Source organism: Herpailurus yagouaroundi, unplaced genomic scaffold (assembly GCF_014898765.1).
Source record: "Herpailurus yagouaroundi ecotype Mexico unplaced genomic scaffold, PumYag 100, whole genome shotgun sequence".
NCBI lineage: Eukaryota > Metazoa > Chordata > Mammalia > Carnivora > Felidae > Herpailurus > Herpailurus yagouaroundi.
The window spans coordinates 21,681,478-21,695,024 of NW_024412391.1; the positions used below are offsets into that span (position 1 = coordinate 21,681,478).

The window sequence follows — 13,547 nt, forward strand, 5'->3', positions numbered from 1 at the left end:
CTCTGACCTAAACCACCGAGGAGCACAGGGGAGAGCGTCACTTCTGTCTCCAGATTCCAGACCTTTTTAACCCTCAGTGTAGACGCCTGGCCTCCGCACCCCAGAAATAAGAGCTTTCGGGGAAGGGGGACCTGGGTCTGCACTGACGCTTCGCAAAGGTGTGCGTCCACAGAACAGGGGCGGACAGGGGCGGACAGGGGCGGGCGGCTCTTCTTTTGTGCAGGCAGCTGCCACCGGGCGCAAGCACCGCAGGAAGGAGGCTAGAGCCGTGGGCCGGTACGCGGAACCCCCGCCTGGCGTCTCACCGTCCAGTCCGCGTCTGACGGTGCGGTCCGCGACTCGGCCGGAAGGGGGCGGGGCCTTGGCCCGGCGCGGCGAGGCGGGCCGCGGCGTGGTTGGCGGGGGGAGCTCCTCCGGGGCCCGGCCCGCAGCCGCGCGTTTCCGGCGCGCTCCCCCGCGTCCTGCGTCCTGTGGTCTCGTCCGCCCCCGCTGCCATGTTGGATTGTGCGGCTGCCACCGCCGCCGCCGCTGCCGCCGCCGAAGAAGGATTGGAGGAGGAGTTGGGAGTTTAGCGCAGTCGCCGGAGTACGAGGACAACGACCATCCGGCCAAAGCCTCGCCGGGCGGGAGCTGGGAGCTTCCCTTTCTCTGTGCGGCCTGCCGTTGGCTCCTCCTTCCCGTGGCCTCCTCCTCCCCGTGGCCTCCTCCTCCTCCCCGCGCCCGAGGAGCTGCGAGATGCTGCGCCTCTGATTCCCCTCCTCCCGCCCCTGTCACCGAGAGGGGAAAGAGCACTCGCCTACTCTCCGGAGACGGCCCTGGACTCGCAACCCAGCCGGCGAAACCATGAGCTCCGGCCAGCAGCAGCCGCCTCCACCGCGGAGGGTCACCAATGTGGGGTCCTTGCTGCTCACCCCGCAGGAGAACGAGTCTCTCTTCACTTTCCTCGGCAAGAAATGTGTGGTCAGTGGCCGAGACCCGCGTCGCCACCCCTGACGTTACCTCTCGGGCCCGGGCTTGTGGGCCGGGAAGTGGGAGTGGGGAAGAAGGCGGGAGCGGCGCGGGGAGGGTCCGGCTCCCGGCCAGGCCTCCAGCCAGCCCGGCTCCCCGGGTGTTGGGCAGTGCCGGCCGGGGCGGCCGGACACCGCCTCCCGAAGTTGCCCGTGAGCTGGGAAGTGTCACCTCTGCAGGCCTGCCCTGGAACCCTGCCTGGCCGGGCCCAGGTCTGCGCCCTAGCTACTGGTTCAAACTTTGCTCTCAGGCCACAAGGGGATTTTATTCTTGCACAAGCTCCTCGATCTTAAAAACCGGGCCTCTGTACCGCCCCCCGCTCCCCCCCCTCCCCCTCCCCCTGGGGCGGGGCGCCCCCCTCCTTTCACAATGGCAGAGGTTTCAGGAGTGAGTAGGTCGAGGAATGAAGCCCAAATATGAATGAAGTGGACCGGAATGTGGTTTTTAATACCCGTTTAGGATCTCAGGAGGGAGTGAAGTCTAGTGCATCGGTTCTGAATGAGAGCAGGAAATGCTACTGCTCCCTATTGCAGAGAAACAGCGTTTATTTCTCCAGCAATCTCGACCAGGCCTGGTTTCTGCTCTCCTCCCCACTGATTTTTTTTTTTTTTTTTTTTTTTTTGCATTGGTGGGAGGAGGTGCTGTTCTCCCCACAACCATGCGCAGGGGAACCGCAATCTCTAGTAGTTCTTGGCCTTTTGGGGCCTGAGAGTGATTCTTAGGTTGGTGCTGTGCGGCCTGTTCCAACCCCAGATGGCTGGTTGGGAGCAAGCAGTTCTGCTGTGGGAAGGGGAATGTGTGTTGTTGACGGAAGCATTCATTACATTGGCTGCTGGCACTTCTGGGGGTGGGGAGGTTCTGCTCTGTGGTGTAGGCCTTGTCAGGCTGCATCTGACTGCGGTGGCTGGGTTGGACCCTGGCTGATTTTGTTGAAACGCTGTTGGGGTTCCTTTCTCCCCTCTTTGCGTGTTAGCACCTGCACAGCATGTGCCACAGGAACCCGGGAGCGCCGACTGAAATGTCAGCAGAGCAGTGCAAAGTCACAACTGTTGTTAGCAGTGTTAAATCTGCCCAACTGGGCTACACCTGCTTGTTTAAGAGGTTAGGATTGGACAATTTCTGGAAAGTTACCCTATGAGTTAATTGTTAACTTCATAGGAATCAACCTTTTGTATCCTGTTGGAGATTGAACTATTACATTTAATTCAAATGTGTTTTACATTTTACTGATAAGAATGAAATAAGACGACTGGCTTAATATCAATGTTTTGAGAAACAACTTTAAAGATAACCAAGCCCCCCCCCCCCCCTTTTAAACAAATGAGAAAACGGAGCCAGTGAACCCTAAGTCACACAGCAATTTAGGAATGTAACCAAAACTAGAAACCAGGACTCCTGATGCCTAGTCTCTTGTGCTTTCCACTACATCATGTTGTTTTAGAATGGTTTCTTCCCTTGTTACTGATTTGTTTCAAAAAGTGGTGCTAAAGGAATTATCACTTTTTTTACCCACCAAAACCTGATAAAATTAGAGTGTAAGATTCTTAAAGCAGCACCAATTTTTGTATATTTTTGATTTATGAGAATCTCCAGGTTTTCAAATGTTACATTATTTGCAAATGAAAAATTTTAAATTTTGCCAATTTACATTTGCTATGAAATCTGTGTCAGAAAGGAAGTAGTTGTATTGTTTGACATACCAGACACATGAACTTTAGGCAGGAAGGACATTACATTTAAACGTGAGTACACCGACTGATTGCTTTATGCTTACCTGTAATGTTTCCTCGTTTCAAAGTGAAAGATCTGAAAGAATACTGTGATTGAGAAAGAGAGCTTTCTTTCTGGTTAGCTTAAGTGGATTGCTGAATACACTGTCCGTATTCAGTGCCCAATATCTTTATGTTGTCTCTTACTAGTCACCTTTACCTTTTGAATTTCTGTCATTTAGAATCACACTCTTTAGTGGCCTGCTCTTGTGGTATGAAATTTTTTGTGAAGATTAATATTTGAAGTCTCCAGTTCTTTGAGAGTAAAGTAAGAAAGATTGTTTTTAAAAAAAATTTTTTTTTAACATTTATTTATTTTTTGAGAGACAGAGAGCACAAGCATGGGAGGGAGGGGCAGAGAGCGTGGGAGACACAGAATCCGAAACAGGCTCCAGGCTCTGAGCTGTCAGCACAGAGCCCGATGTGGGGCTTGAACTCATGAAACAGGAGATCATGACCTGAGCCGAAGTCGGGCGCTTAACCGACTGAGCCACCCAGGTGCCCCAGAACGATTGTTTTTTGAACAATCCTTTTTTTCCTCTTTGCCCACTGTGTGGCTTTTTGTAGTTTAAAATAATAGTGAAATACATTGTCTTATAAAAAGAAAAAGTCAAAAGTCAGACCAAATTTGTTAGGGAAGAAGTGTATTTAGAGCTCTAACTAAGAATTCAAGAAATGAAACAGCAGTTATAGTCCCAGTTCTGGAGGAGCTGCATTCCTTCTGTGACTCAACACGTGTATATTGAGTAACTAAACGTTGAGGTCAAGATCAGGGTTGATGCCTGCCCTCAAGGAGCTTACTATGTCTAAAAAGGGAAACAAATGTGTAAGCTGATGAGTAAGTCAATACTTCAGAGTGATGTATAGGAGGCTGCATGTCTCAATGGAAAATGTCTTGGCTTTGTAGTCAGCACACCAGAGTTCAAACTCAGATGGTCACTTACAACAAGTTTTTGTTTTTGTTTTTTTAATTCTTGTTTTTAACTCCCTGTGGTAGAATTGTTTTTCTTATTTCTAAGATAGGGATTCTGTCTTATGGAGTAGTTTTGTGGATTAGAAGGACCATACATAAATATATGGATGTTATTATTTTTTGTAAAAGTTTAGGAGATTAAAAGAGAATAGTGGGAGAGCGGATGAGTGAAAGTTTTTTAGAATGGGTGATACCTGAATATTTAAGATTGGTAGGTAACTCCCAGGTGGATGAGAGGAATGAAACAGCTTGGAAAGTTGGGACCTACTAATAGTTTGTTATGGAGCAAGGAGAGTTTCTGCCTAGGTTCTCAAACTTAGGTATGCATTAGAAATATTGTGGAGATTACAAATACTGCTAGGTCGAATCTCTAGGTAATATTCAGTAGGCCTGAGGTGGAACTCGGGCATTTCTATTTTTAGTAAGGTCAACAGGAGACTTTAACCTATATCACAGTTTGAGACTCACTGCTGAAGTTTACTGTTTTCTGATAGGGTATTCCTGAAACACATTTGACATGTTAATATGTTTCCCTTCAATCTTGGATGTATATTTTGTGAGTTAAGATTAAATTAAAACGAAGTTGGGTTTTTTTGTTGTTGTTTTACTACAGATTTTCTCTAACCTGTTAAGATATCAGTGTGTATTTCATAGATGTAAGAGAGATACAGTTGAGGAAGTATTGCACTAGTTAGTGGGGGAACCACAAGATCAGATACGACTTTTAGAAAGTTTGGGAGAAAGGTGAAAGCACCAAAGAAGGCAGATTGAAGGTAGTAACAGTGGAGACAAAGGAGATCAGGTAGGTATATTTACAGCAGTCCACATAAGATATGATGAGGACCTGAATTAAGGCATTGCTGGTGGGAATTCCAGGACATTTAAAAAGTCTCTAGTAGGATTTCATTCCCCTTAGATATAGCAGGTGAGGGATGAGAATTGGGTTAAAGACAGGTGTAACCACCAGCAGAAAAAGGATGCAGAAACATACATACTTCACTAAATGGAAATATGTCTGTATATTAAACTCTAGATTGGTGATTGGTTTCATGGAAGAAGTGAATCTTAAGTAAATCTATTTTGCCACAGTTTAAAAAATAGATTTTGTGAAAGTTGAGGTTTCATTTGAGTTATATGTGATATGTCAATATATGTTATATACTTTTACCTAAATAGTTCTGATGCAGTTCATTAGTTGGTAGTATTTTCTTAAAACAGTTAAGAAGAGTTAAAAACAAGATCAGGTCTTGTTTTGTAGTTAGTTTTGTTGTTTTTCATGTACTGCGATTTAGCTTACTTTCTCTAGAGTATATGCCATCTTGCCAAGTGGAGTTTAATATATATAGTGCTGAATAAGAAATTAAGGATTGGGAAAAATAAAACCTCATACTACCTTTCTACAACCATCTGTGGTCCAAATGGATTAAGTTGGTAATGTTGACTGATGCTTTTCTCTGACACATTCAACGAGTTTGTTTATTTCAAGATTTAGTGGTGCATAAAAAACCATTTTTATTAACCATCTTTAATCTTTATTTCTTTTGATTCCTGAGCACTTGTTTTAACCTACTTATATTCTTTCATTAGATTTCTTATTTTCTCACCCTATATATAATTATGGAAGATTAGACCTTATACCTACGTGTCTTCTATGATTTTTATAATATCTAGCATACAGATCACTGAATACTTATTAATTATAGTTGCTAACTCATTTATTCCCTACGAGCTGATTCAGCATTTCTCATTGCTTGATCACGTTGTTAAAATCTTCAATTTCTGATGCAAGTTTTATCTGGATTTAAATCTTCCTTTATAAGAACAATGTGGTTTAAGTCAGCTGCTGAACTAATATAGGTGGTAAGAGTAGCTGTCCAACTGTTACTTTGTTTCTGTTCTAAATTCTTAAATAGGTTTACAGGGAGAGGTGCCTAGATGGATCATTGTTTTGATGAAGGCCTGAGTTAAGACAGCATTGCTGGGAAGTTAGGGCCGAGAATGTATTTCACCTTGAGTATGGAAAGAGAAAAAAGGTTAACATTTGGGATTTGGAATATGCAAAACTGAAAGGGCAACCTTGTATAGAGGAAAAAGGTGAGTATAAAAGTGTCTTGTCTGGTAGACTATAAGTATAGGAGGAGATTTAGAAGAATACAGCATATCTGGGCTATAAATCCCTTATTTCTTGTTATTCTTAGCTTATAATATAGGGAAATTTCTCAACCAGTAAGAGCCTTAGTGTTTAGATTTGTAAGATGGGCTTGCTTAAGGGTTTCAGAGAATAATGCTATAATGTATGTAGAGTGTTCTGGCTGTTTGGAGAAGCATGTGAAAAAATGGTGTAAAGATTTTTAAAACGTTTTTAGTTTAAGTGTTATATTTAACAGTTATAGTGAACTAACTTGGTTATTTTACAGACTGATTCAAAGTTGAGGTTTAAATTTTTTTTTTTTAACGTTTATTTATTTTTGAGACAGAGAGAGACAGAGCATGAACGGGGGAGGGGCAGAGAGAGAGGGAGGCACAGAATCGGAAACAGGCTCCAGGCTCTGAGCCATCAGCCCAGAGCCCGACGCGGGGCTCGAACTCAGGGACCGTGAGATCGTGACCTGAGCCGAAGTCGGGCGCTTAACCGACTGAGCCACCCAGGCGCCCCCAAAGTTGAGGTTTAAAAGAGTAGATCGAGTTGGGCTTCATTATAAATTAGTCTCTTTAGGACTTTATAGAACCCAGCATTAGTATAGAGGTCACTTTCACTGTAAAGATGGGAAGCAAAACAAGTTCATACATTCTTGTCCACAGTAAGATATATCGTTAACTGTAAATACAACTCTTAATTGGTGTGTGACTGAACAATCTAATATTTTTAAGTGGTTAAGTATTGTTTAGTAATTAGGAAACGTTTAGTATACTTAACTCTGTTCGTATATATAGTATAACAGAAATATATCCTGTTTCTATCTATTGTATCTGTCAGTATTATAAAATTAGTGGAGGATTAGTGACTATAATATCAATATAGGAGAGTGAGATTATTTAGACAATGTTAATTTCACTTTGCAGTTTATGTGTTATGTCGGAATTGTGACCCTTTTTTAAAGAGACCAAATAATTGGGTGTAGAGTAATGTTGAAGAGGCGTTTTTAGAAAAAAACCCTTTAGAAAATAGAATCAATTGAAAGATGTGTAGTAACTTCATAGTTCAATTACTATGGCTTTCTGATAGTTTACTTAGTTTCTCAGTATCCTTGACTCAGGGGTTCCTCTGCTATAGTGATTTTTTAAACTTATTTTTAACTTGTCCTGAAGATTTAGTATAGAAATATGTCTTTGTAAAAGGAGAACTCATTAAATACCAGATAAATTGAAACAAAATGGAAATATGAAAGACATCTAGGAATATAAACTGCTGTTAAAGATGATATGAGATCAGAAATTATCATAAGCCAAGCACACAGTAATCTTTGGACAGTGAAATGTTTTTCAAGTTTCATTTTACAGTTAAACCCTTATATTAGATTTGGAGAAGCTAAAACTATGTAGTATTTTTAAGTATTAAAATAGAGGTGAAATTGTGTATTTATCATGTCTTTGGTTCCAAAATAAAAAAATTTAAGTGAAATTCTCCCTCCACTATGGTGAATTTATGTTGCCATAAAAATATCAGAGGATACCTAAATACTTGAGAAATTTTCATTATAGTAAAGGAGCTAATTGATTTGTATGCAACACATAAAGCTAATCAGAAATCCAAATTTCCACTGTTTTTATTAATGAAATATCATCGTCAAGTATTGAGGATTTATTGAGATGCTAACACTCCCCCAGTATCTTCAAATACATGGAGGGAGTAGGAAGATTCAGTTCTTACAACTATGTTGTTTACTAAGTAGCTGGGGAGGACAAAAATCTTGCATAAAAAGATATGTTTCACTAGCCAGCATATAATAAAAAATTAATAATAGGAAAGATAGATATATCACTGTGGCATTTGCTGCATCATTGTGGGCCTTGAACATGAGGACCTTAAATGGTATACAATTTGTCAGGAGCAAGGAACCACGTGAGTTCAAGTAGAGGGAAACATGTACGTTTAGAGTAGAAAATTGGCATGGAGTGTTAGGAAACATTGAATAGACTGGCTTGGCTAGAAATGAGAATAGTATTTGTTTCAGAACATAATGATAAGTTTGAAGGGTAAATTGAGGCCAGATTTTGGAAGACTTTGAACTTCAGACTTAGAGGTTAAAATTTAGTCCTTAAGTTACTAGTAAAGAGGCAAAAAAAGATTTTTCATTAAAAAAGTATCAAGATAGGAAGGATCTAGAGATGGGGAAAATTAGAAATTACATTCATAATGAGAATAATTAAGTAAGAGTTTAAAGTTTACTAAACATCTTCTTCATTCTCTCAGCTGACCTGGCCTGGCTAAGGAACCGGAATGGTAGCAGCATCTAGAACAAAAAAAGGGTTATGAGGGATAGTAACATGGTCTTTGTGCACATGGTGGACACTACCTGTTGCCGATAGCACTTCTTCTGCTGTGTCCAGATGCAGTCCCTGAATACGCAGTGCATCGTGCGGGTAGCCACTACCAGTCAGTCCAGGTTCACATAGATGAATGACCTCTAGTTGCCATCCCGAGGTTATATAATGGCAATGTTGTGAAGGAAAAAATGGCAATATTCAGTTGGCTGTGTGAATTCCAGATGACAACAGAACCTCCTGATGGTAATAGCAAGATAGTAGAGATTGTAGGAGTAGAGCTTTTGGAATCCTTTGCAGAGTGTTGATTATTGAGGCCTTGGGAGTGAATTCAGTCCGTGAAGGTGTCAGTGCAGGTCAAGATTGCAGAGGGAAGTAGTCTAACCCATATTTGCCTTGGCCGGCACGTGAGAAGGATGGGTTTCATTGAGGAGTTGGAGGCAGAGAGGTATGTTTTCTTTATCATAAAATTCGTATTGTACATGCTGTTCTGAAACTTAACTTTTTCACGTTTATTAATATATATTTCATATGTTTCCATGCCCATTTATATCTGTTGCATACTTTTTATTACTGCATCCTCTATTTTGTGAGTTTCTTGTAACTTACTAATCTCTGTTGATGGGTGTATTAGTTTTCTGGGGCTGCCATAACAAAGTATCACAAACTGCATGGCTTAAAAAAAGCAAAATTTATTCTTGCTCACTTAGGAGGTTAGCATTCTGAAATCAAGGTGTCAGCAGAGTTGGTTCCTCCTGGAGGCACTGAGAGACTTCATCCCATGCCTCTGTCCTAGCTTCTGGCATTGCTGGCAATCCTTGATGTTTCTTGGCTTTACTCACGACTCTAATCTCTACATATGTAATCACATGGTGTTCTTTACCTGTGTCTTCTCTTATAAGAATACCAGTCATTGGATTAATGTCAATCCTAATGACCTCATCTTAACTTGGTTACATTTGTAAAGATCCTCTTTTCAAGTAAGGTCATATTCATAGATATAAGTGTTAAAACATATATATGTATATATATATATATATTTTAATGTTTGTTTATTTTTGAGAGAGAGAAAGTGGAGGGAGAGGCAGACAAAGAGGGAGACACAGAATCTGAAGCAGGCTGCAGGCTCCGAGCTGTCAGCACAGAGCCCAACGTGGGGCTCGAACCGCCAACTGTGAGATCATGACCTGAGCCGAGGTCAGACGCTTAACCAACTGTGCCACCCAGGAACTCCTCAACATATCTTTTAGGTAGACATAATTCAGCCCAGAGCAATAGGTATTTTTTTTCTCTCCAAGTTTTTGCCTTTAGAAACATATATGTTTCTAAACATACAATGAACATTCAAATACATATTTTTATGTATCCTTTTGAAGTCATTCTATTGAATACTTAAGAAATGATGTCAGAGGGCATGAGCATTAAGAATGTTAATAAATACTGCTGAATTGTTTTCTAAAGCAGTTGTTTCTAAACTCCATATATTCTCATCAACACTAGGATTTAAAACTAATTTTCATTTTGACAGATTCACGGGTCCAAAAATATATATATATATCTGTTTGGTTTGTAGTTTTTGGTGAAGTTAAACATCTTTTTTTTTTTTTTTTAATTTTTTTTCAACGTTTATTTATTTTTGGGACAGAGAGAGACAGAGCATGAACGGGGGAGGGGCAGAGAGAGAGAGAGACACAGAATCGGAAACAGGCTCCAGGCTCTGAGCCATCAGCCCAGAGCCCGACGCGGGGCTCAAACTCACGGATCGCGAGATCGTGACCTGGCTGAAGTCGGACGCTTAACCGACTGCGCCACCCAGGCGCCCCGAAGTTAAACATCTTTTTATGTCTGTTTATAGATATTTCTTCTGTGAATTGTTTGTTCTTTGTATTTAGACAATCTTTTTCTATTGGGTTTTTTCTTAGTGATTTGAAGAATTCTTTAGAGATGGTAATTGTATATTACAGTATTTTTTTGGCAGTTCGTCATTTATCTTTTGACAAAGCATATTTGGTATTCCTGGTCATTGCAGGGGTTTTAAAGTTTTGTAAAGTTAAATATAATAGTCTTTCTGTTATATCGAGTTTTTATTTAATAATGTGCTAGCTTAGAATTACAAAAATATTTACTCAGTTTTCTTAGTACTTTTATGTTTAAAAGTTGAAACCTCCAGCTTAAATAGTGGATTCATCTATGTCTCCTTGCAGTTTTATCAGCTTTGGCCTCACATATTTTCATGCTCTGTTATTAAATGCAACATATTAAGTATTGTTATATCTCCCTATGGACATGGTCTCCTTATCATTATATAATGTCCCTCTTATACCTGATAATTTTCCTTGCTCTGAAACACACTTTGCCCAATATTAATATAGCTTTCTTTTATTTAAGGTTAGCATAGTATATTTTTCTCTATCCCTTTACTTTTAATTGCCTGTGTCTTTATAATTAAAAAAAAAATTTCTTTTTGTAAACAGCATGTACTTGGCTCTTTTTTTTAAATCCATTCTGATAGTCTCTGTCTTTTAATTGGGATATTTAGACCATTTACATTTAAAGTAATTATTGATATAATTAGATTAATATCTACTATATTGTTAATTTTCTGTTTGTTGCCCTTGTTCTTTGTTCCTTTTTTCCCCCTTTCTTTATCTGTCTTTTTTCTTTTTTTAATGTGTATCTTTGAGAGGGGAGAGCAGTGAAAGAGGGAGATACAAAATCCAAAGCAGGCTTCAGGCTCTGAGCTGTCAGCACAGAGCCCGATGTGAGGCTTGACCCATGAACCATGAGATCATGACCAGAGCCGAAATTGGACACTTGACCGACTGAGCCATCCAGGCACACCTGGTTTTAATTGAGCATTTTATATGATTCTATTTTCTGTCCTCTCAACATAATCGTTTTTACTTCTTAAAAAAAATTTTAGTGGTTTTCCTCCATTGTGCAATCTATGTTTATAATCAATCAAAGTTCAGTTTCCAGTAACACTATATTGCCTCGTGGGTGGTAGAAGTACTTTATAACATAAAACTCCCAGTTCTTCTATGTCATTCCTTATAATGTTGCTGTCATTCATTTCACTGATCTATAAGCCATAATCACTGAATACATTGTTGCTGTTATCTATTAAAGCATTTATAAAGAAGATAAATAGGGGCACCGTGGTGGCTCAGTTGGTCGAGCGTCTGCCTTTGGCTCAGGTCATGATCTCGCTATTTGTGGGCTCAAGCCCTGCATCGGACTCCATGCTGACAGCTCAGAACCTGGAGCCTGCTTTGGATTCTGTGTCCCCTGCTCTCTCTGCCCCTCTCCCACTCATGCTCTGTCTGTCTGTCTGTCTGTCTCTGTCTCTCTGTCTCACACACACACACACAAATAAATAAACATTAAAAAAAGAAGAAAAATAAAAGATTTTATTTAACCTTCATTTATTCCTTCTCTAAAACTTTTTTCTTTCAAGTATATTCAAATGACCTATATCATTTGCTTCACCTTAAGGAATTTTTAGCACTTCTTGCAAGTAGACTACTTGTCTAGTAGGAACAAATTCTCTCAATTTCTGTTTGTCTTAAAAAATACTTTTCCACTTTCGAGGATAATTATGCTGGATACAGAATTGTAGATTGGTGCATTTCTCTTTTAGCACTTTAAATATTTTACACCATTCTCTTCTTGTTTGTGTGGTTTTTTGAAGAGAAGTTTGATGCAATTCTTACCTCCAGTAGAGGGAGGAAATTCCTCCAATAAGAATTCTTAGGTTTATTTGAAATCATTCTGAATGAATCCTTAATTTTTCTTTTTTTTTTTTTTAAACATTTATTTATTTTTGGGACAGAGAGAGACAGAGCATGAACGGGGGAGGGGCAGAGAAAGAGGGAGACACAGAATCGGAAACAGGCTCCAGGCTCTGAGCCATCAGCCCAGAGCCTGACGCGGGGCTGGAACTCACAGACCGCGAGATCGTGACCTGGCTGAAGTCGGACACTCAACCGACTGTGCCACCCAGGGGCCCCGAATCCTTAATTTTTCAAGCCTAAGTTTGATGCATCTAATGATTATGGTCTTTTTATTATTTTTGAGGAGAACTTAGAGAAGTTTGAGAAGCATAAGTTATTGTAATTCTTTATTTGATTAAACATACTCAGAATGATCTTAATTTCACATTGAAAGACCTGAAAATAATGCTGATAGTATATAGCTAATCAGTTAATATTTATTCAATTTCACCATCAGGAATTCACTATTAGAAAATATGGAAATCAGGGAATTGGCTTTATGCATACATACACCCACCTATATCCTGGAAGGTTCTGTTAGTGCTACATTTTTATTTAATTCTTATATTGTTGTATCTCTTTCTTCTTTGAGCTCAGACCAACCTGTTCATTTCTAAAAACAATTTTTCCGCAGAATGCGAGGAAACTGAATAACTCAAAAGTATTATGTAATATTCAGGTGTTAGATTTTGGAAAAAGATCTCTGATAGCAGTCAAGTGACTTATTATTTTAAAAATGACTTTTCTTTCCCATTAAAAATACAGTGCATTGTCCCATAATGGAACCTGGTAACCATTAGCCACATGTGTCTGTTGAGCACTTGAAGTGTCATTAGTTCAAATCGAGATGTGCAGTAAATGTGAGATGCACACTCTGTTTCTAAGACTTGGTACAAAAAAAAAAAATTAAAATATTTCATTAGGATTTTAATATTGAGGGGCTCCTGGGTGGCTCATTCGGTTAAGGGTCTGACCTCAGGTCATGGTCATGATCTTGCGGTTCATGGGTTTGGCCTTGCATAGGGCTCTGTGCTATTAGCAAGCAGGCTGCCTTCAATCCTCTGTCTCGTCTCTCTCCCTTTCTCCCGCCCTCTCTCTTTCTCTCTCTCTCTTTCTCAAAAATAAATATTTAAAGAAAGATTTTGATGTGGGGGCACGTGGCTGGCTCAGTCAGAAGAACATGTGACTCTTGGTCTCAGGATTGTGAGTTCGAGCCCATGTTGGGTGTAGAGTTTGCTTAAATAAATAAACTTAAAAAAAATGTTAATATTGATTATATGCTGAAATTACAAATTAAGAAATATATTCAGTTAAATATGTTAAAATTAATTCATTACATTTAAAATAATTTTTTTAATGTTTTATTTACTTTTGAGAGAGAGAGAGAGAGAGAGAGACAGAGTACTAGTGGGGAAAGGGCAGAGAGAGAGGGAGACACAGAATCCGAAGCAGACTCCAGGCTCCGAGCTGATAGCACAGATCCTGACGTGGGGCTCGAACTCATGAACCATGAGATCATCACCTGAGCTGAAGTCAGAC

At 40.2% G+C, this 13,547-nt stretch overlaps 1 protein-coding gene and 1 long non-coding RNA gene across 2 annotated transcripts in view; both read left to right on the top strand.

Moving 5' to 3' along the window:
• The first annotated feature begins 713 nt into the window (after positions 1-713).
• WASL (WASP like actin nucleation promoting factor) overlaps positions 714-13,547 on the top strand; it is a 63,693-nt gene continuing 50,859 nt past the window's right edge. Inside the window, exon 1 of the mRNA XM_040472083.1 lies at positions 714-960. Coding sequence (XP_040328017.1) covers positions 844-960 — 117 coding nt within the window. The 5' untranslated portion in view covers positions 714-843. The remainder of the gene's footprint in view (positions 961-13,547) is intronic.
• Positions 3,341-7,367, top strand: LOC121028404 (uncharacterized). Its single transcript, XR_005789216.1, has 2 exons — positions 3,341-6,184; positions 6,417-7,367. It is a non-coding gene; the product is annotated as an uncharacterized LOC121028404 (long non-coding RNA).